This window comes from Cryptomeria japonica, chromosome 3, assembly GCF_030272615.1.
Source record: "Cryptomeria japonica chromosome 3, Sugi_1.0, whole genome shotgun sequence".
NCBI lineage: Eukaryota > Viridiplantae > Streptophyta > Pinopsida > Cupressales > Cupressaceae > Cryptomeria > Cryptomeria japonica.
Window position 1 is genome coordinate 692,772,697 of NC_081407.1, and position 24,261 is coordinate 692,796,957.

At 37.8% G+C, this 24,261-nt stretch overlaps 1 protein-coding gene across 2 annotated transcripts in view; it reads right to left on the reverse strand.

The window, feature by feature from the left end:
• Positions 1 to 24,261, reverse strand: part of LOC131078352 (two pore calcium channel protein 1) — a 396,229-nt gene that overhangs the window by 274,429 nt on the left and 97,539 nt on the right. For both annotated transcript variants that reach the window (XM_058016023.2, XM_058016024.2), the window contains exon 5: positions 2,038 to 2,168. In XM_058016023.2, the coding sequence (XP_057872006.2) occupies positions 2,038 to 2,168 (131 nt within the window). The remainder of the gene's footprint in view (positions 1 to 2,037; positions 2,169 to 24,261) is intronic.

Consider the following 24,261-nt stretch of genomic DNA (forward strand, 5'->3'; position numbering starts at 1 on the left):
TTAACATTTACCATTCTCTCTCTCCCTACCCTTCCTTTCTTTCCTCCCAATTTTATCCCCTTTTTTTAGAAATCCGCAGTCTTGCTAAATCAGCTTCAAATTAATCAACATCACCTGAAAGAAAACCAAAAGAGGTCCCTGGGAATTCGTATATGAAATTACTAATCAAACGTAAGCCCCCTTGTGTTTCCAGCATAAACACATAAAGCCACTGAGAGATCCCGCAGTCAAGACCTGACAAAAGAAACCTTGAGGTAGTCTCCTTTGATCAAACTTAGAAAACAGCATTAGAGACTTCCTTATCTCAAGAGAGAGTAGGATAATCAGTCGGCTATTCTATTCTGCGTTGGCCGTATGGAGTTTGCAGCAATGCGATTTCAGACACGTCAACACGTCCCCGTCCCGGAAACTCGGGGTAACTTTGGCATTAACTCTTCGGTGAAATTCAAAGTTATCTTAAAATATCAAGTGAGAATTGAAGGTGATAAAGGAATTCCTGGCGAAAATTTCAACTCTTGTAAGGATTTTCCAAGCAAAACTTGACCTTGATTTATGCATTTTAGAGTGGGATATCCACTTATGCATGAAATTTCATGTAGAAATGCCTCTTATCCTTGCATTTTCAAGCGAATATTCACTTAGGTTTTACATTTTTGAACAGAATTGCAAAGTGGAACAACATTTTCAATTGGAATTGCAAGATGGGCTTAAAGCAGAAATGCATATGATGTAATGGAATTGCAAGGTAATCTTACAATTTGTATCAACACTTCAGCCATCTCTTTCAAACTTCATCCATTCACACCTACATTTCTTTACTTTCACAGTTCCAAGTTTTGAGTTATAATTTCATGATTTTCATCATTGGAGTTCACTTCACTAAGCTGAAGACTAGACAAAACTAACCCTTCATTCTAAGGCCAGAGACTAAATTTATCACCAAGCTAAGCTAAACAACTAAGACCAACAAGCCAAAAAGAGGGGTCCCTATTTGCAATAGGGCATGTGTGTTTACAACACAACAGTTAGAAATCTTATTGCATTCATGGTATTATAGACTGAAGCAGTCCCTTGTGTATTCTTAGTTATTCTTTGTTCAGATGCATGTAGTTAATGGACCAAAATGTTTGAATCTTGCATTACATTCAATCTGTAATAAAAAATAGTATTGTCAAAGGACACACACATTACAATTTGGCCAGCAAGCATATTTCTGTAGATGCTGAAGGTTTCCTATGTCAGCAAATTGTATTGACCTTATAATATTACCAATGATAACAGAAGGCAGAAATTTGTTTGTTGAAATGTCTTTTTATATTCATTAAATGTTGAACGATCATTACTCCAAGGCAAGGCTATTCTAAGACAATAAACTCAGGAAAAATTCAGTGTGATATGTTAATGTTTGACAAAATGTCCATACAACCAACTTGAGGGGAGTGCAAAAAATCGGTACCAAAACACGGTAGCATCTTACAGGGACATGAATGTCACATCAGAGAATATGCAAACCAAAATGACCCCAAAATCTTCATACAAGCCATATCCTTGGCCTTCAAAATGAACTCCGGGTGACCTTTCAAACCTCACTTAAACAAGGAAAATAATAACTATAATAGAGAAATAATCGAAACAAAATAGAACACAATCAACCAAAGAAATAAGCTATGCCATTGCTAAGAATTTACAATGCTGTTCCAACCATTATAGACATCACACCAAAATATATTGGGTAACAAAAGAAGTTATGAATCAACTCTGAATCAAACAAAGAAGACTAACATAGTTTGCAAAGACAAAATAACCCAAGGAATTTAACCTCAAGAAATTTGTCAAATAGACATTCAAAAATTTCTAGCTAAACTCTTCCTCATTAATTATAGGAGATCTTAAAGTATTATATGTCCAACTCCTAAGTTGATAAAAATTTCACCATTCAATTGTTTCTAAATTCTAACACCATAATAGTTATTTATTGAAGCAAACAACAAAATTCCATAACAACAAAATAAATAGAGACAAAAAAGAACACCATACCTAATGTTCACCAGAAGAAACAACACACGGATATATGGAGCAATTCTTAAAGGCAAATAGGAAATAGGCCCTGAACTGATGTAGAGAATATCAAATATTAAGTCTATCACCAAAAGTCCCAACAATATGACCTGCAAAAGATGTCATTTGGTTACAAGTGAAAAGTTTTATATGAGTTGTCCAAATTGAAATTCACACATTATAACAAACTTGAATTTACATATGATGTTTAAGAAAAAATGATCAAACATTTTTATACTTGCAATGCAACATGTTTAGGAACAATACCATGCAAGATAACCATTTGTTTACAAGATGATCAATTGCACAGAAATGCTTTATAATAATCATGAGCACAAATTATTTATATTTTCAATAATAAACTTGTGCTCTAACATATGCATAGACATATTTATGATGGTTGGAAATTGTTTCATCTTAGATGATGAAATTCAAATCTTTTAAGTTCTGTTGACTGAATACTTTGCTAAATCTCTGGCAAAATGAAACTGCACACATGGAATATAATACAGTCTAAATTTTTTACGATACTATTCATCTATTTAGCAATTTATAATATTAATTATCTTAAAAGAGTAGAGTTCGATATCTTGCTGGAGACGTACAAAGGTAAGTGCATTTCTTCTTTTCTTGAGATCTTTGTCTAAGTATATGCAAGGAAAACAACATGCCTTACCTTGTAATGCAACTTCCTAAGGTCAACTCAGGGCATCCAAAACTACAAGGAAAAATCTCAACAATTCTACCAATTGGCTTCATCGACTTGATTTGCACTCCCAACTCAAAAGTACAAGATGCTATTTCTCTCGGCCTGTAAACAATTTCGTCTAGACAGTTTACCTTTCCATGTCTATCCATTGGTAGGTGATGTCTTTTCCAATCTTTGTCTCTTAGAAATGTGTTTCTCTTTTTTGTAAGGTGTTTTCTTCCATCCTGTTTGTTGTCTCTTTATACCGGAGCAACTCACAACTTCATTGATGCTAGAATTGTCACCAAGAGAGGTCTTATCACTAATAATGTTGAAGACTTCAAGGTCATGGTGGCTGATGGATCAACAATTTGTTGTAAACAGATGGTGTCGAGCATGGCAATGAAGCTTGGTAATTATGAAGTCAAGGATGACTTCTATGTTGTCAATATTGGAGGGACCGATGATATGGTCCTCGGCATACAGTGGCTGCAATCTCTAGGTGAGATCACTCTTAACTTGCAAACCATGGAGTTAAAGTTAATGACTGAAGGGAAGAAGGTGGTTTTGCAAGGAATGTCTAATGGGGGTCCTCGGATTGTATCCTTGAAGAGGATGGAGAGGCTGATCCGTCATAACCAAGTAGAGTGGGCAGCAGAATGTGTGATAATGCCATCAAACCCATTAGAAGACAAGGGCAGCTACACTACTAATATTCAAGCTCTAATCACAAACAAGAGCAGAGTCTTTGGAAATCCGCCACTTAGAAAGTCTCCTGAGTGTATGGTCATGCCATCCCACCCATCTGAAGAAAGGAAAAGCCATCCTGACGACATTCAGGCTTTGATTTCAAAGAGGAGCAAGGTGTTTGAGACTCCACCTCCGAGTAGGCCGCCTAAGTGCGGTACTGAACACATCATTGAGTTGGAAGAGCGTACTAAGCCTATAATGATTACTCCTTACCGTTACCCAAAGAAGCAGAAGGACGAGATTGAGAAAGCCATTAAGGAGCTTCTAGACATGGGTTACATTAGGCCAAGCAAGAGCCCCTTTGCTTCGGCTGTTGTATTGGTGAAGAAGGAGGATGGGACCATGCGTATGTGTGTGGATTACTGAGCCTTAAATCAGAAAACCATCAAGAATCGGTACCCCATTCCGAGGATTGATGAGCTCATTGATGAGCTGCATGGTGTCGTGTACTTCTCCAAGATAGATCTCAGATTGGGCTACCATCAAATCAGAATGAGGGCTTTTGATGTGGAGAAGACTGCTTTCAGATGCCACTTTGGGCATTTCGAATTCCTAGTCATGCCTTTTGGTTTGACTAATGCTCCAGCCACATTTTAGTACTGCATGAACAGAATCTTTCAAAAGCAGTTGAGGAAGTTTGTGCTCATATTTTTCGATGACATCCTCATCTTCAACAAGTCTTGGAAGGAGCACTTACAACATGTTAATGCCCAAAAGTGCACCCGATACTAAGCTATTAAAACCTAGCATTTTGGGTAAACATGGGGACAATCACAAGTCTGTGGGTAAACTATTATTGTGATTGAACCTCCGGATAGGCCGGTTCCTAAAAATGATGGATCACTAACTCTAGCAAGACCTTAGGAAAAACCTTTGAGGAAAAGGGAGAGGGAATAAGAAAAAGGATAACTAACAACTTAAATAAGGTGATGCACCATATGATCTGAAAAATGACAAGAAAACTCCTTTAAATGCACTTGTTCTACACATATGACATTTCTGAATTCTTATCACAAAAAAGTGTTTCATACAAAGGGTTATTGCTCAAAAAACTTGAAAGGAAATGACTTTCACAAACAATTATTTTGATAAACCACAATGCATGACCTGTGATTCATGCATGAGACAGAAAATTCAAGAAAGGTTATTTCACAAATAACACAAAAATGAAAATTGCTCTCAATCACACAATGAAAAAATAACTCAGAAATGAGAAAGGCATAAACTGATATCTGTATTGAAATTTTCTGTGAGAACTGCAAAAATGGGTTACAAGATACAAAACTCAGCTAAGCTTGAGAAAAAATCCAGAACCTCTACCAACTGAAATCTTTCCTTCCTTTATGCAAAAAGTCTTCCAAAGGCAAGGAAGATGACTAATGCTCAACTAAAAGTCTCCTTGAGTGATCTCCAAGTCAAAAATATCTTGAAATTCGAGTAGGGAAAGGAACCCCCACAAAAAGGCTTCAAACTCTGCATAATTGTGTGAAATCAGGTGTAAACACTTGGTCAACTGAAGGTTGAACCATGAAATACTCAAAATCAGGCTCTAACTGCTGGAGAACTAGCCCAAACTCATTAATAACTGCATTCCAAGCCCAAATTCTTGTGATAACTTCGCCTATCTAAGCTTCAATATTTTCCCTTCATATGCATATTGGGAATAATTTTAAAAACACAATAAATATTAGTTGGATTTATAACTCATCCAAAAATATTTATTTTACATTATACATGTGTTTATGGATGGAAGGTGTTGAATCCTAGAGAGGTGAAATATGCACAAAATTCAATTTCCCTTTAAGAATATTGACAGGAAAATCTACTACATGCAAATAAATTAATTTGAATATTTATTAATTATAGTAATGTTGCTAGAATAATTTTCTTTAACATTAATATAATTAACAAATATAAAAATTAATTATCACTTTTTAAATTTAATAAGTCTTAAAAGACTTAGGGGTTTTAAGCCTCCCCACGGCTAGGAAAAGTTTATTATTAACATCTAAGTGGGAGTTTATAGAAACTTCGACCACCATGCATTATTTTTCTTGTTTTACAAAATGCAATCCCATTAAAATGGGAAAAAGAGGATGAAGACAAAATATAGCGATGAAAACCTAAGAATAATCTTCATTTTGCATTTTGAAACTTTGTCGAGGAAGAACTGCCGAGCTGGTAGGGTTTTCGGACTGCTGATGGAAAATGGAAATTGCGTGTTTACTCCTCTTCGACCTGCAGCTATCTGGAACATCACTCGGTCTGCTTTTGCTAGAAATCAAAAGGGTTTTTCTCTAAAACCTACGGCATTCCTTCATTCGCAGATATGAAAAGGTATCTTCAAAGCTTCAAACTGTGAACTTGATCTTTTATGAGTTTTGCCTATCTTTTTTTTTTTTAGAAAACTCTGCTATTTTCTGTACTTCGAAATTCTGTGAACTTGACATTTGTGTTTGGCGTGAGCTCTAATAGTGGGGTTTTCGCATTTTTTGCATTTTCCCGAAGACTCTGCATATTTTTAGATTCAATGAGACTCTGAAAATCCTTTATATTCTTTTAAAATCGGGCAGAATACATGGATTTATGAATATTTCCTAAAAAGGAAAAACTCTGATTTTTCTGTATCTTTCAATCTCTGCAATTCATACCGAATTTATGGGTCTTTGCCTTGCATTTTTCCGAAGACTCTCATTCTCTAATTTCTCTGCTTTTTAAGAAATCCTTGACACTTGTTAATTTCCCTTTAGATGGAAAATCTGTTGTGTATTTTTTACGCGGAGAACTTTGCAAATTTATCATTTCCTTTCTGATGAAAAAGTAAATAAGGAAATACTTGGTTTCACTGAACAAAATTCTGCAAATTTTAAAAGAAACCCTCTCTGCGATTTTTGGGGTTTTCCATTTTCGCTGGAATTCTCTGAAAGAATCTATGTTATTTCATGTTCTGGGTTCTCTGCAATTATTCCTTATTGATAAACTTGCTTGATTTTTTGAAAATCTGCACTTTCTGAAAATGAAATTCTTGGATGAAAATCTGTTGATAAGTATTGTTTAAGCACAGCTTGTGCTATGTACGTCTCACCTTCTTCACACATTTGATTGAAAAGATTCTAAAAGCATTCTAATGCCTTTTATTTTTTGCATTAGAATTAGTTACTACAGCTTCAGCTTTACTTGTGCTTCCAGTATGGATATGGTCTTCCTTTCCATTTGCAATATTGGCAATTGCTTGGCATATTCCTTCAGACTCCAGAACTTAGGCTTTCTTCATGCATCTCCATGGCTGCTTTCACACCATCTTATGCTTCCTGTAGCTCCCTGCAAGTACCCTCTAAACAATCACATGGTTTCTATGAGCTAGGCTCAACCCTTGTAGGATCCTCATTTAACCCCACTCATAATAAAACCTCTGAAATTTGCAATTCTTTACCTGTCTCTGCACATTAAACAAACAGGTAGAAAACAATAATTCTCCAAGCAATGAAGATGACCTTTTATTCTTTGTCTTCCAAGATGCTTTTTTTTTTTTTTGTCAAGGGGAGCTTGATTATATGATGCAAATATATATAGGTAAGATCAGTAAGCATTTAGTCATTGCTTAGATCCTTTGATCTAACCCACTTCACCTTTTGATTTTTTACAAGACAAAGAGGAGACTGGAAGAGAACGGATTCTAGAGTTGCAGACTTATGACTTCGAGAGCAAACTTATGCCAGCCATATACCCCCAGGCAATGGCTGGTTCCTTTCTTATCTTATCTATGCATTTGCTTTATTTAGTTCAGTTTTTCTCCTTTGCATAGGCAAGTAAGGATTACTCTCACGATCTTGTGTGAGAGAAAATTTATTTGTAGATTACTCCTCGTAATCCTTTCTTTTGCTCTGTAGATTACTTCTCGTAATCATTTCAACTGTATAAAATATAATGAATAAAATAACAATTGAAAGATTTCACTTATGTGACTGTAATCTTTGCCTAGGTAGTTAAATTTTCCATTGAATTGTAAATATAATGAAAATTTCAGTAACAACTTTTAGATGAAATTCTTAGCATTCTGAGTCTGAATCATTGTTTGCCAAAGAATCTAAGTGTGAGTTTGGAATGAGGGAGTTCCTCTACTTGGGGCACATCATCAGTGCAAAGGGTGTGAAAGTGGATCCCGAAAAGATTAGAGCTATCTTTGATTGGCCACCACCTGAGAACATAACTCATTTGAAAGGATTCTTGGGTCTATGCAGTTTTTACAAAAGGTTTGTGAAGGGTTATTCTTAGTCGGTTGCCCCCCTCACAAATCTCACTAAGAAAGGAGCCTTTGAGTGGTCTGCAAAGGCAGAAAACAGTGTTTGATCAATTTAAGGAAATCATGAGCTCATGCCCAGTTTTGGCCTTACCAGATTTCACCAAGCCTTTTGAGCTGCAATGTGATGCGTCAGGAGAAGGCGTTGCTGTAGTTCTTATGCAAGACAAGCATCCTATTGTCTTTGAAAGTAGAAAGTTGAGAGGGCCTAAAAGGCTATATTCAATCTATGACAAGGAGATGCTTTCCATAATGCATGCCCTTGCGAAATTTAGGCAGTATCTGGTGGGAAATAGGTTCGTTGTTAAGACTGATCATAACAATTTGAAGCATTTCATGAACCAGAAAGATTTGAATGAAAGCCAGCAAAAGTGGGTTAGTAAGCTTCAGGCTTATGACTTCGACATTGAGTATGTGAAGGGGAAGAACAATATAGTGGTTGATGCCCTTTCACGGAGACCCCATCTAAGCTCTATATGTGAGCTTACTGCTGATTGGAGGGACCTATTGCTTGGTGATTATGCCAAAAATCAGTTTGCAACCAGCATTGTTGAAGGCAATTTTCATGGTGAGAAGTATAGTTTGGTTGGTGGATTGATTTTGTATAAGGGAAGTATCCTTCTTCTACCTGAATCGAAGTTGAAGGAGAAGGTATTGCAGACTTTTCACGACATTCCCCTTGCTGGCCACCAAGGTTTTTCAAGACTTACAAGCAGATCCGAGAGAGATTCTCTTGGAAAGTGTTGAAGAGAGATGTCTTAAAGTACGTTAGGGAATGCCATACTTGTCAGAAGAACAAGGATGAACACACAGCACCCGTGGGTTTATTGCAACCATTGCCAATTCCCAGTCAAAAATGGTAAAGTGTCTCTATGGATTTCATCACTAGGTTGCCAAAGGCCAGTGGGAAGGATTGTATCTATGTGGTGGTGGATAGATTGAAAAAATTTGCTCATTCTTTTGCCATCACTAGCTCATTTACAGCAGCTCAGGTTGCTGATTTTTTCTTCCGTGAGGTGTTTAGGCTACATGGGCTGCCTAAAAATATTGTGAGTGATAGGGACAGTAAGTTCCTAAGCTCCTTCTGGCAAGAGATTTTCAGATTATGTGGTACTGTGCTCACCCCAAGCACAAGTTACCATCCCCAGATAGATGGACAAACAGAGATAGTAAATAAGTGGTTGGAGGGTTACTTGAGGAACTACGTTTCAGAGCAGCAGAAGGCCTGGGTAAGATGGCTACATCTTGGTGAATACTGCTACAATTCCACTTATCACATGTCCATTAGGATGTCACCTTTCATGGCACTTTACGGTTATGAGGCCCCTAGTTTTGTTGATTTGGTGTTTGGAGATAGTAGAGCACCTCAAGCTAGGGATATGGTTCAGCAATGTCAGGATATTTTGAAGGCATTGAAGGACAACCTCCAAATTGCACAGAATCGGCAGAAGTTGTATGCTAATCAGCAGCGTATTGAGCGCTCATTTGAGGTTGATGATATGGTCTACCTAAGACTTCAGCCCTTCAGACAGTCTACTCTCAAAAAGAGTGGAGCGGAAACACTCAAGCCACGTTTTTATGGACCATTCAAGGTCATCAAGAGAGTGGGAGTTGTGGCTTATGAGTTGGAGCTACCAGCGAGTAGCCGAGTACATAATGTCTTCCACGTGTCACGCCTCAAAAAGGCGCTTGGGCACAATGTGATAGTCTTTGTTGATTTGCCTCCTTTGGATGAAGAGGGAGAATCGGTGCTAGTTCCTGAGGCCATCCTTGATGTCAGGGAACCGTTGTTGAGGAGGAGGACCATCCGAGAGTATTTGGTTAAGTGGAAGGACTTACTGGTGGAGGATGCTACATGGGAGAATGAGGAGGTTTTACAGCATCCTGTCTTGTGATTGCTTAAGGACAAGCAATTTTGGGAAGGGCGGATTGTAATGTCCCCTTTCTTGTGATCTTGCATTCAATGGTCCATTGGCCTATTCCGGAGACCTGTAGGCTATGTGGAAAGGTGAATTAAGGGTCCCCATGTTCCATGGAGTTCTGACCAGACTTGTCAGGGGTGGAATGTGAACTTACTATTTTTAGTAAGTTAGGGTTTGGCCGTCAGGATGGTGCAGAGTTTCTAAGCTCACCAAGCCCTTTCTCTGGTTGCGAAGATAACGATTTTCGGAGCATTATTTCATGACTTGCTATTTTTAGTAAGTGGCAGTTTGAGGCATTCTATTTTTGGCAATCCTAGATTTGGTCCTGATCCAGCACAATTCAATGATCCTCATTGCTCTGCCTCATCCGAATTTCGTTGATAGTCAGTACTGGAACTATAAGTGATTTAATTAAATATTATTCCTTATCCTAAGGTTATTATTTAATTATTTTATTACTGATTGATGCTATGGGAAATTGCGCAAAATATAATATCTTTCCTAAGTCATGTTTGGGCAATTTATTTGGAGATTAAAAGGAGACTTTATTCTTTATACTTTAAAAGTTTTATGATGCCAAAATCATGATCCCCTCTCCTTGGCATGATTTTGACTAACGAAAGTGGGCGCCACTTTGGGTCCACCTCTTGAAATGAAACACAATTTGAATGAGGCGAATTTGGGAGGCAGTTTCATTTGAATTTTAGAATGGAAAAGCTATATAAACAGAGGTTGGGCTCCTCATTTGATCATCTAGAGAAAATATATCGTTATACTGTCGGAATGACTCCAGACATTCTTCGAGGTTGAATACCTCCTAGATCTTTCCTTCTAGTTTTGAGTGTGAGACATCACTCCTAGCTGTGGTGCGTAGTTGTGAGCTTTTGGGTGATTTTCAAGTGTGTTGGTGAAGAAGTTGTGTTGCTGGTTTTTTGGGTGTTGCTGGTGTGTTGGCTGGTAGTTCATTTTGCTCGTAGCTGCCGGTGTGTTGAGTGCATCATTTTGGGTGAGGGCTTGTTGGAAGTGTACCGGAGAGACAATAGTTTTCCTATATTGGCGTGGCATTTGGAGAACTCTCCATTTTTTAGTTGCAAATTGAACTATTCAGCAAAAACGCCATTCCCAGAATTGCTTTGGGTTGCGTGCATTGCTGTTGATGCTCTCCAGTTGTAGTTTCAAGGTATTGTTTTGTTTTCTTATGTCATACGCTTCATTTGCTTCTGGTTTGGCATGATTCTATTGGGTTTTGAGAGAGTTACAAGCAATTTAGTGGGTTAGCTGGTTCTACGTTTTCCTTGTATCTGATTTCAGAACAGCAAGTAGAATTCTTGGTTAGAATGTGTTAGTGAATTCTTAAGATATGTACTTCACTCTATCTTCTTTCGCATTTCTATCATTGTAAGAATTGCCTCAGTAGTAGTAGTACTGACCAATTCATTCTATGCTGCATTTCCCACTGAACAAGTGGAAGAGGGTGGCTTAGCCACCTGTATGTTTTGTAATTCAGTTTGTCCTCCCACTGAGCAAGTGGTTGAGTGATATTGTCCTCCCGCTGAGATATGCAGTTGAGTGATAGTTTTATTTAAAAGTCTTCCCGCTACATAAGCAGTAGAGTGATTTGGTTTAGTTATGCTTTTGTTGCCTTGGCTGGTTTACCGCCAAGTTCGTATTCTTCATCCCGCTGAAAAGTGGAAGGGGTTGGCTTATCGCCCAGTTTTGTATTCGCATTGTAATTTCCAGCGGATTAGTGAGCTAGCGAACCCCTTGTCACCGTATGCTCTCATCTTCCCACATTGGGCTCTTGGTGATCAGAAAGTGGAAGGGTTACTTTTCAATAGCATTGGAATTATATTTCCGAACTTTATAGGGTGCATTGTAATATTGTTGTGCTTGAAAACCGAAAAAAATAAGTGGGAATATTACAGGCTCCTTGATTTTGGCATTATGGTGATAGGAAGTCATGGTCAAGTTACCTTCTCTAGTAGTTCATCTTGCCTTGAAATGTTTACAAGATCCTTCTTCTCTGCCATCTTGTGATCTCCTTGAGGATAGTCCTAACACTTGAAGTCCTTCAACCTGGAAGCACTTTGAATCCTCTCTCGTGCATTTGAAGTGTCCTTAATGATGATGAAACTTGAAGAGGTCGCCCTTCTCTTGTCCTGATCTTCCTCTATCTTGATTTTGTTGATCTGCAAAACAAACAAAAGATGATTAAGTATACATAATATATTCATTCTATTATGGCATTTCTCACTTTAAAAAATTAACAATAAGGCATTAAGATCAATTTCGCTTAAGACCCTCTGGAAGAACAGACCCTATAATGGAATTTTCTCTAGATCCTCTCCAAGGACAGGACCAATAATGAAATTCGCTCTAGACCCTTTGGAAGGGTCAAGAGCTAAATTGACATTTTGCTTGCTTTTTCTTCATAAAACTCCATTTCTCATCCTTTTCTCATCAAAAAACAAGTCTTTAGCCCTCGAAAATGCTTAGGAATGGGTTAGTTCAAAGGCTTAGGCAAGGAACAAGGCTTCCTAAAGAAATTCGCTCTGGACCCTTTGGAAGGGTCAGGAGCGAAATTTGCATTTTAGTTCAAATTTCATCATCTCTTTGCCTTAAATCACTTCTCAAGGCAAGTATACATCAATCTTCCCTCAACTACGCCATAGGAACCAAGATCTTGGTCTCAAACAAGGAGCAAAATAGAGGTTTAGGAAATTTCGCTCTGGATCCTTTGGAAGGGTCAAGAGCGAAATTTGTCTTTTGACACTATTCACCTTCCATTCATCATCATTATGCCTTGAACTTAACTTATCAAACCTCCTCCTATCATGATCAAGTCAATTTGCCATCAATTTAGCTTAAAACAAGATTCTTTTAGTGCATTAGGCAAAATAGAGTCTTTCTACGAATTTCACTTTGGACCCTTTGGAAAGGTCAGGAGCAAAATTTGCAGTTTAGACTTAATTCTCATTCAACTTGCCTAGGACTTGTCCATTCCCCCTTATCTTATCATACTCAAGTCAAATTGCTCTCAAAGTGGTGTCTACTCAATGCTTTTGGTGAGGAAATAAGTCTTTCTAAGAATTTCGCTTTGGACCCTTTGGAAGGGTCAGGAGCAAAATTTGGAAAATAGAGCTTGTCCTTGCTAAAGTTTTCTCTTAGCTTGCTTGTTAAACCATCTTAGGAAAATACCTTTAGGGCAATTTACTTTTAAATCTTGAGGAAAATAGATGCTTTTGAGAAATTCGCTCTGGACCCTTTGGAAGGGTCAGGAGTGAATTTGTTCCTCTAGACCCAATTCTTCCTTCTTTTCACTCATCTTGCTTTAGACTTGTCCTTTTGAATCCTTTCCTTTCCATGTATGTCCACCATTTGATGTCCCTAGTGAAGAAATAGGTCTTTTGGAGGATTTCGCTCTGGACCCTTTGGAAGGGTCAGGAGCTTAGACAAATTTCGCTCTGGACCCTTTGGAAGGGTCAGGAGCGAAATTTGCAATTATGCTCAAATCCTTCACTTTCCATCACTTCACTTTGTTGCACACATCAATACCCTCTCAATCACACCATAGGGATAAGGTTTATGAGGCAAATTAGGACCAAGAAGGGAGATATAAGGAAATTCGCTCTAGACCCTTTGGAAGGGTCAGGAGCGAATTTGAGGAATTAGTCTTAAATATCATCCAAACACTCAAACTTTACCCTCATTCACATTGTTCCCACCTTATGGCATGCTAACAAATCACCTTAAGGAGGTGCCTAGCTCAAAACGTTGGATCAAAAGTGCATCTTAACAATTTCACCTAGGTACCTTTGGAAGGACATACCCCTCTAGGAATTTCGCTATGGATCCTTTGGAAGGGTCAGGAGCGAAATTCATGTTTTAGGCTCAATTTTGTAAATGTTATTTCAATTTCCAATTTAGAGAACAAGTTATATGCAGGATGGTGTATTTTAAAATTTTGATATTATAACTATGACAATAATATTGTTATCTTTCTTTTGCTGCAGGTATGGAGGATGAACATGTATCGATTTCAATGTCATCTCCTTTCTTTTGAATGATGTATATATAGTAAGGTTGTCACGATCAAGTGGCACCTTGATCGGACATGTCCGACCAAGATGTCACTTGGTCGTGACTCTTACCAATATCAACCGATCCATTCGATGATAACTAATCGGTGCTAGTGTAAATGATAACAAATCTGTAAACATACCCGATAATGAATCGGTATCATTGCAAATAATAACAGTTCGATAATCACACCCGATAGTGAATCGGTGTCATTGCAAATAATAACAATTCGATAATCACACCCGATAGTGAATCGGTGTCATTGTAAATGATGACAGATTGGTAAACACACCCGATAGTAAATCAGTGTCATTGTAGATGATAACAAATTGGTAAACACACCCGATAGTAAATCGGTGTCAAAGTAAATAAGTCTGATAACTAATAGCATTTAGATCGACGCTTAACTATGTTAAGCAAGTCGTCGATCTAATCTATCTTTATCCAATTGTCAATATCATAATTATGATCAATGTTATATACAACATGAATCAGATAATCTAATAGCATAGATGAAAAAGTTAATAACAGAATGAGTTAGGAGAGTCTTATCTTGCAAAAGCTACTATTGCATTAACACTCCCTCTTAGCTTTGGAAGATAGATAAAGTAACCTGCATCACATTTCTTTTCCATAATGTCAGTCTCCAAGAATATATATCATCTATACATATGATATGAAGTACCATCAGGACATAAGATACAAATATAAAACATCACTCTAAGTATGTGACATAGAGTATCACCTAACCATGTGATATAAAAGATTCATCATTTTATTATGACAAGATATCACCTGAACACGTGATATCAATATTGCCTAAACATGCAATACTAAGGATAAACATATGAGGATGGTTAAATCCTCATCTTATCCAGGTTGTGATATGTGCACAAACATTTTATTCAAATGTTTTATCACAACACCATCATGGCACATCCATGACATACCAGAGATCCAACATGATAACTGGTTTGAGAATCATAAGATCGTCACCTTATGATGTCTGCATACAAGTGTTCATAATCTGAGAGATCGTCACCTCTTAGATATGAACACAAGGAGTAAAACCCAGAATGTTTCAACATGACAAAAAAGAAGTTTACACATTAAACATCTTATTTACAAAGCAGATTACCTTTCTAACATACCTAAACCCTTTCTGAAGTGATCAACCTTCACTCTGGAAAGTGGTTTGGTCAAAATATCTGCAGTCTACTCTCCTGTACTAACATATTCCAATTTGATCACATTTTTGTCTACCATGTCTCGTACATAATGATATGGGATCTCAATATGTTTGGATCTATCATGGAACACTGGATTCACTGAAAGTTTTATGCACCTTTGATTGTCGCAATGGATGATAGTAGGTTTCATAGGTTCACCAAACAATCCCACAAGTAACTTTCTAAGCCACACTGCTTCTTGGGCAGCCATGGAGGCTGCAATGTATTCGGCCTCGGTGGAACTTTGCGCTACAGAAGACTGCTTTCTGCTGATCCAGGATATCATGGCTGATCCCAAACTGAAGCAGCACCCAGAGGTGCTTTTCCGATCAGTCACACTTCCAGCCCAATCTGAATCTGTGAATCCGTGTAGATTAAGATCAACTTTCTTATACTTGAGACCAAGATTTAAGGTGCCTTGTAAATATCACATAATGTGTTTTACTGCAACCAGGTGTATCTCTTTTGGCTCACACATAAACTGACTCAAAGCATTTACTGCATAGCAGATATCTGGCCTTGTATTTACCAGATACATAAGAGACCCAATCATTTGCCTGTATAGAGTGGGGTCAATAGAAGGTGATTCTGCTGCTGCTTCTTTAAGTTTATGAAGATTGGTTTCCATTGGAGTGGTCATGGGTCTGCAGTTTAGCATTCCAAATCTCTTCAGGATGTCCAAGGTATACTTGCCTTGGTTTAGAACAATGTTATCAGAATTCTGCCATACTTCCAAGGAATCTCAAGTCCATATCAAATTCTTTGGATAGCTCTTTCTTGCATTGATCTATAAGGTGATCTTAACCTGTGATTAATAAGTCATCAACATATAAAATCAATATTAGCATATCACCTTTATTCTGTTTGTAGTAGAGATTAGGATCTGCATCATTTTTAGAGAACCCTAGTTTTGATAGATATGTGTCAATTATTTCATACCAGGCCCTAGGGGCCTGTTTAAGCCCCTATTGATCTATAAGGTGATCTTCTCCTGTGATTAATAAGTCATCAACATATAAAATCAATATTAGCATATCACCTTTATTCTGTTTGTAGTAGAGATTAGGATCTGCATCATTTTTAGAGAAACCTAGTTTTGATAGATATGTGTCAATTATTTCATACCAGGCCCTAGGAGCCTGTTTAAGCCCATATAGAGCTTTCTTGAGTCTACACACATGAGACTCTGCATGATGAATCTCAAACCCTTCAGGTTGCTCTAGGTATACTTCTTCAGATATCTCTCCATTGAGAAAAGTTGTCTTTACATCCATTTGATGTACCTTCCATCCCTTTGATGCTGCAATGGCTAGCACAGTCCTTACTGAGGTCTATCTGGCTACAGGAGCAAATGTTTCTTCATAGTCTATTCCTTCCTTTTGAGAGAACCCTCTGGCTACAAATCTTACCTTATGTTTTTCAATACTGCCATCTGCTGCATGTTCGATCTTAAAAAGCCATTTAGAAGAAACAACAATTTTTTTAGTTGGCCTGGGAACAATCTCCCATACATCATTTTTTATTATGGATTGATACTCTTCAGACATAGCATCCTTCCATACTTGATGTTTAAGGGCATCTGGTACATTGTCAGGTTCGTTTTTAGATAGATCATTCATAAGAGCAACATAGCTAGTAAATTTATTAGGCCTTTTGCTTTCTCCGAAGGTTCCTGAAGGAGCAGCAAACCCCTGAGCTTCTTCTACTATTTTGGTGGCCCATAGTGGTCTTTTCTTGAGATTTCTAGGTGAGTGTTCATTTTCATTTTCAGTTTCATCTAGGTTCTCCCTCTGAAACTCAGGAGCAGGATCTTCATCTAAGTAGGGATTTCAGGTTCTATGAAGCTCTAAGCTCTTTTGAAAGCTAGGTCCTCCTCAAAGATTACATCCCTACTTAGTTCAATATTTCTTTGACCAGGTACATAGATTCTGTAGGCTTTGGAGGTTTCACTATATCCTACAAGCAATCCTCTTTTTCCAGAAGGCTCTAGTTTTAGTCTTTTTTCTTTAGGTACATGGATATAAACAGGACATCCAAATATCCTAAGGTGGCTGATATCTGGCTTAATTTTAGTGAATACTTCCTCAGGAGTTTTGTCTTCAAGATGGGAGTGAGGGCATCTGTTCTGTATATATACTGCGGTGCTGGATGCTTCTGCCCAGAGATTTGTATTAAGGTTTTGATCTAGAATCATGGCCTTGGCAGCTTCGACTATAGTCCTATTTTTCCTTTCAGCTACCCCATTTTGTTGGGGGTTATAAAGTATAGTAAGCTCCCTCTTAATCCCATTATCTCTACAAAATTCTTTAAACGAATCTGATGTGTATTCTCCCCCATTGTTAGTTCTTAGGGTTTTAACTTTGTTTCCTGAGTGGTTTTCAGTTAGTGATTTAAATTCTTTAAACCTAGAGAGGATCTCTTCTGATTCTTTATTTTTCAGAAAGTAGATCCAAGTCTTCCTAGAGTAGTCATCAACAAATATTACATAATACACGAATCCCCCTAGAGAGGATACAGACATAGGTCCGCATACATCAAAATGAACTAACTCTAGAATTTTACTAGTTTTCCTAGTACTATTTTGGAATGTACCTTTGGTATTTTTACCTAGGGCACATCCTTTGCATGCCCCTGAATGATCTTGCTTTAACTTGGGTAGACCTGTGACAAGGTTTCCCATTGAAGATAAAGCCCTAAAATTCAGATGGCCTAATCTTCTATGCCAAACTTCATTTGCATTAGCGCCTTCATGGATTAGGGCTAGGTTGGGTTCCGTGCACAGCTCATACAAATAGCCCCGTCTCTGTCCAATGGTCTTTGCCTTCTTGATTGAAGAGTTCTTTGGCCAAGTCAATACTCTGTTGTCCATGAATGTCACTCTGTATCCGTTATCTTCCAGTGCCGATATGGAGACTAGATTCCTTTTGATGCCAGGGACATACAGTACTCCTTTGAGCCGCAAGGATATGCCTGTCTTCAATTTGATGGTGCAGGTTCCTATTCCTCTGACTGGATGTGTGGAGTCATCTCCGATGGTTACGTCCTCATCACTCTCCTCTGTCATGGAGTCAAGTACTTCTCTGAACCCTGTGATGTGCCTGGATGAACCACTGTCAATCACCCATGAGTTGATCTTGTTAGAAGCTTGGCTTGTGAGTGCTGAGTAGAATACATATTTTCCAGAGTCATCTTCCCCTTTAGTCTTTCCTACTTTGGCAAATGTAGCATGTTTCTTGGTTCTTTCCGGGCACTTTGCAACATAGTGTCCGAACTGATCACATCTGTAACATTGAATGTGAGATAAGTCCTTCTTTGAAGTATTCTTGCCTTGACGACCTTTTCTCTTTCTAAACTGCCTTTTCTTGTTTTGCTTGGTGGAGTTAGTGTTTAAGACTTGTAGGTCTTCATCTATATTCTTATGTTTCATTCCCATCTTGTTCAATCTTGATTCTTCTTGGAGACAATCATCCCTTAATCTTTCAAACTTAGGATACTTGGACCTTGCACTGATGCCTTGGACGAATGTGCTCCATCCACTAAGCAACCCATCTAGAGCAATGAGTGTTAACTCTTTGCTTTGGATTTCATAATCCAGAGTTGCTAATTCATCTCTTAGAATTGATATCCGCATAAAGTGGGCATTGATTGTCTCCCCCTTGTTCATGGTGATATGATTTATTTATCGTTTTAATTCTAGAGTTCGACTTGCATTTGATATCTCAAATGTGCTTTCAAGTGCTTTGAACATTTTACAGGCTGTCTGATGTTTTCTTATGATGGGCATTATGTTGTTTCTCACCCCATCAACTATTATTTTTATTGCCTTTTCATTTCCCTCAATCCATGCTGTTTTGTCAGGTTCAGTTTCAGGTTGGTCATTTTTAGTTTGAACAAATGAATCCACTTTGTTCTCCTTTAAGATCATCTGAATTCTGAATTTCCAGGCTAAAAAGTCATCCCCACCTCCGAGTCTGTCTTCGAATCTAATAGCGCTGGCCATTGGAGAAATGTGATGTAGTATATAATCTTGTTCTTAAATTTATTTCACGAAATTGAATAGCCTCAAGTTCGATCAACTTGGCTCTGATACCATGTAAATGTTATTTCAATTTCCAATTTAAAGAACAAGTTATATGCAGGATGGTGTATTTTAAAATTTTGATATTGTAACTATGACAATAATATTGTTATCTTTCTTTTGCTGCAGGTATGGAGGATGAACATGTATCGATTTCAATGTCATCTCCTTTCTTTTGAATGATGTATATATAGTAAGGTTGTCACAATCAAGTGGCACCTTGATTGGACATGTCTAAAAGACATGTCCGACCAAGATGTCACTTGGTCGTGACTCTTACCAATATCAACCGATCCATTCGATGATAACTAATCGGTGCTAGTGTAAATGATAACAAATCTGTAAACATACCCGATAATGAATCGGTATCATTGCAAATAATAACAGTTCGATAATCACACCCAATAGTGAATCGGTGTCATTGCAAATAATAACAGTTCGATAATCACACCCGATAGTGAATCGGTGTCATTGTAAATGATGGCAGATTGGTAAACATACCCGATAGTAAATCGGTGTCATTGTAGATGATAACAGATTGGTAAACACACCCGATAGTAAATCGGTGTCAAAGTAAATAAGTCTGATAACTAATTGCATTTAGATCGACGCTTAACTATGTTAAGCAAGTCGTCGATCTAATCTATCTTTATCCAATTGTCAATATCATAATTATGATCAATGTTATATACAGCATGAATCAGATAATCTAATAGCATAGATGAATAAGCTAATAACAGAATGAGTTAGGAGAGTCTTATCTTGCAGAAGCTACTATTGCATTAACAAATTTCCTCATTTTCCCCTCAACTTTGCTCTTAGACTTGGCTTTTGGGTCCTCCCTCCATCTCAATCAAGTCTATTTGCCCTTAAATCTACTTGAAATAGGATTCATTCAACTGTTTGAGTGAGATAAGAGGTCCCTTGAAGGATTTCGCTCTGGACCCTCTGGAAGGGTCAGGAGCGAAATTCATCTTTTAGGCTCAATTCTTGACCTTTTCTCCAAATTTCCATGTCTAAGTTTGTCCAAGGTGTCTCCAAGGGTGAACTCAATCTTATTTCCCCCCAATACATGCCTTAGGATGAAGGTTTTGTCCAAAATAGGAATCAAAAGGGAGCTAAGGAAGATTTCGCTCTTGTCCCTTTTGAGGGTCAGGAGCAAATTTGACAATCTAGCTCAAATTCCTCTTTCAACTCTCAATTTTACAAATCTAGGCTTGGTCATTAGGCATTTCCTAAAGATACATAGGTCAATTTTATACCAATCAATGCCTAGAGTACAAGGACATCATTCATCAAATGGACCAATCTCAAACCTTCAAAGGGAAGAATCCTTGAGAACACCTACTCACATACCTCCATTCACATCCTTAACTCAATGACATAGGCCCCAAAAGGCAAGATTCCTAGCATGATACAAGGACTTCCTCAAACTCAATCAAGACTTAACCTAGAAACAAGAGCAAGGCCTGACCTAGAGAAGGCTCTCAAAGAGACCCTGACTTGGACCACCTACTGACCCACCTCAACTCAAGCAGACCCTGCTATCCTAATGGCAACTCTCCAATGCAAAGGCTAATAGCCAAGAACCTAAAAGACCAAGAAAACTAACCCTAGAAAGCAAAAAGCAGGGGTCCCCATTCGCAATGGGGCGATGTGTGAATACGTCACAACAGGTTGTAAATAAGGCAAAATGACAAGATTCTGGGAGTTACAAGTTATGACAAAGCATTTAATGCAAGTTGGGCACCCAAGGAGATCCAAACTTTTACTATTCCAGGAGTCAACTAGTAGAGTTAGTGGTATGATAGGATAACTAATTTGGGCATATTGTAAGGGAAGTTGCAAGAGCAATAAATGGACATGTTGAATGCAATTTCAAAAGGAAAATGTGAGGAAATCCAAGTTGGGCATAGCAATTTTGGGAGCCCCAAACTTGGCTACTGGTGGGTTAGTAAAATGACCAAAAAAGACATTTTAAAAAGTTTTTTTAAAATGAATGGTATCGTCTTTGTTCACTACAACCTCCGCTTGAGAATGAGAAAAATTAGGGTTACAACCTGGCAGCCAATAGAAAAATAACACCCGACGGTTTTCGATCCAACATGCTGCCCCTTGACCCCATCTTGGGGTGGTTGAAAATTTTGTACACTCGTGAAAGCAAACAAAATTGTGGCTTCGACCACAATGTGTGAGTATGAAACTCTCCTAATTAAGGGAAGGTTCCCCCTATCTATCTAAAACTGAAATAAAAACAGGATGGGACAGCAGTCTTCCTTCTTTCTTCAAGGAAGCCTATATCCTTTTCTCTCCTTAGAAAAGTGATAGCAAGAAAATGTATAATAATGGTAACAACTTCAAATGAAAACGAGAGAAAGGAAATGAAGTTTCCTGAAAGCTCAAAGACTCCCGTCACTTCCTTCGGGACAGAACAACAATATCAAGATCAAAGACTTGACTATTGGAAGTCCTATCTACCCTTTGCTATACTAAAATTTACAACGAATAAAAAACAACAGCTCAAAGACTAGAATAATCTATTCTTTCAACACAAAGACAAGAACTAATGCAAGCTCAAAGACTTGCTGCTATTTCTTATCAAACAATAATTTTTCCTCAAGAATAGACGCAAGCTCAAAGACTTGCTGCTCCTTCTAGAGATTTTCCTATTTTAATTAATCTTCTCTACTTGCAGCTTAAAGACTTCAAATCAAATTAGACTAAGCTCCTTTAGAAACACTTTGCATGGAAGAAATAAAAAGATTCAAACTCAAACATGTAGCCCAAAGACTCAAAACTTGAGTAATCCTTCTTTATTATTCTTCAAAACTTTCAATTCACATATATAAGCTCAAAGACTTCTTGCTGTAAATTTGGCAGAGTTTTATAAAAATTACAATGGACCCTTTCTTCTATTTATAGAAGAGGAGCCTTGAGAAAAAGGTGGGAGGATCCTAACTAACTTGAGAGATTCTCTCAACCACCAAGACTTATTCAATAACTAACTAAGACTTCAATAATTAACTAAGACTTATTCCAACTACAATCCTAATTGGACACGACTTGTAGTTGCCTTACATGTAATTACAAAAGTGCAAGTAATGAGTTAACTTCCAATTACAAAGTTATTTTTTACATGTAACTTGTCAAAACAAAATTACAACTAAAGATAACTAAAACTATTCTTTGTGTCTAAAGACACGACTCTAACTGCATCATCCTTTGTCTGTGATGATCTTCATGTCACTTCAGGATGCTAGAACTTGAAGTATTCTAGATTGGTAAAGACATCTTGTACCAGAACGAGAACTTGCATCCTTATCTTCTTGCTTGGAATAGTACTATCTTTTCAAGAGGGAAAGGGCTGCCTTCCTCTTTTCATGTCATGACCATCTTTGTCTTGAAAGCATTCTATGCTCTCAACCATGAATTGTTGTTGTATCTCTTCTTTGTATCATCCTTCATTCTTGAAATCTTCTTGCAAAATAAGGCCCATGCCTTAATCCATTGATTTGGTAGATCGTGTGTACAAACAGGACTGACAAGGGAAGAGATAAATTGATGCAAAAATGGGCTCACAAGTGAATTTCGGGTTTCGGAAGTTGCATTACATGTGTGGGGAAAAACAAGAGCATTAACTTGCAAATGTGGGAACAAACATGCAACTTCATATGTGTAATGGGTAACTACAAGTTTGCACTTGTAATTGGACCTTTAAAACTCATTTTCAAGTGTTTTTTGAGTCCATTTTGGACCAATTTCGGGTTTTGGATGGCTGACTACAAGTAGACTTTAAATGGGGAAAATGAATGAAGGTGTGAATTGGAAGCGGATAGGTAAAAATGAATTTCAAGAAGATCACTTGGAACTTTGCCAATGCAAAAATGGGAAGAACTTTCAACTTGCAACCCGGATTTCAAAACCCGAAATTGGGAAGAACTTGGTTTTTTCGTCATTGAAGCTGGATTTTTGGACTAAAGAAGGTTAAGTCTTTATCCAAAAAGGGAAAAACATCAATTTTTCTCTTACTTGCAATCAGGTTTTTTGGAGGATATAACAAGTTTAAAATTTCACTTTTTCAACATGTTAAGCAAAATCGGGTTTTAGAAAAGAAATTACAACTAAAATTACTTGTAATAGGGAAATAGAATTCCCTTTACAAGTGATTTCATTTAAAATATGTAAAGGGGTTTTAAAATCCCATTTACAAGTTTTTAAACACTTAAAGTCAAGCTACTGGTAATGGGGGTTTTAAAACCCCCATTACAAGTTTTATAAAAACTTGCAATTGGAGAAAAATTCCCCTACAAGCCTAAAAGCTTCAAGGGGGTTTTGAAAAACAAATTACGAGTTACTGGTAATCATCGAAAAATTCCCCTACATTAAAGCAAAAACATAGCAAACGAACCCAGAATTCAACGAAATTCGAAACGTAGTTCGAGGATGGACTGAGGATTAAGCTAGTCCAAGGATTAGGCGAAATTCTGCATCGGGGAGTGTGTCATAGAGTAAAAACTTCAACTTGCAGTGATTGTTCTGAAACCGGAAATTGCACAGAAAGCTAGGAAAAGGAAGACCAAAACTCACCAAAACTTGGACAATAATGGCAAAGACACCCCCCAATGATTTGACACTATCAAATGTGAGTTTTGTACCTCGTAAAACGTGCCTTGGGAGACAAAAATGACACTTTTTAGGCAAAAATTTGTAGGGGTTGTCACATTTTTGAGAATCCAAAAATAAGGACAACAGGGCGCTGCCCCCAAACCCCCATCAAAAAATATGGGGGGAAACTGCGTCGATAGAAGTAGGGAAAATTAAACCTTGAGTCTGACACTGATTGGATCGACCAGGTAGATATAGAGGCTGAGACTGTAGCCATGGCAGAGGAGGAGCGGAGAGCACGAGCATAGACAGGAGATTCAGAGGCAAATAGTGACACGGATGTTCCTGATGTTGGTGAGCATGGCATGGTGTCACGGGGAGCGGCTATGGCTGTCGAATCATCCGGGACCTACCTTAGACGCCTTCGCAGGGGGCCGGGGCCAGAGGGTGCAGGCTCCTCTGAGCCATAGGCTTGTAGTTGTATTTAACTTTGGTATTTGTATGAAACATTTGATGATGATCATATGATGACATGGATTTTTTATTCCATG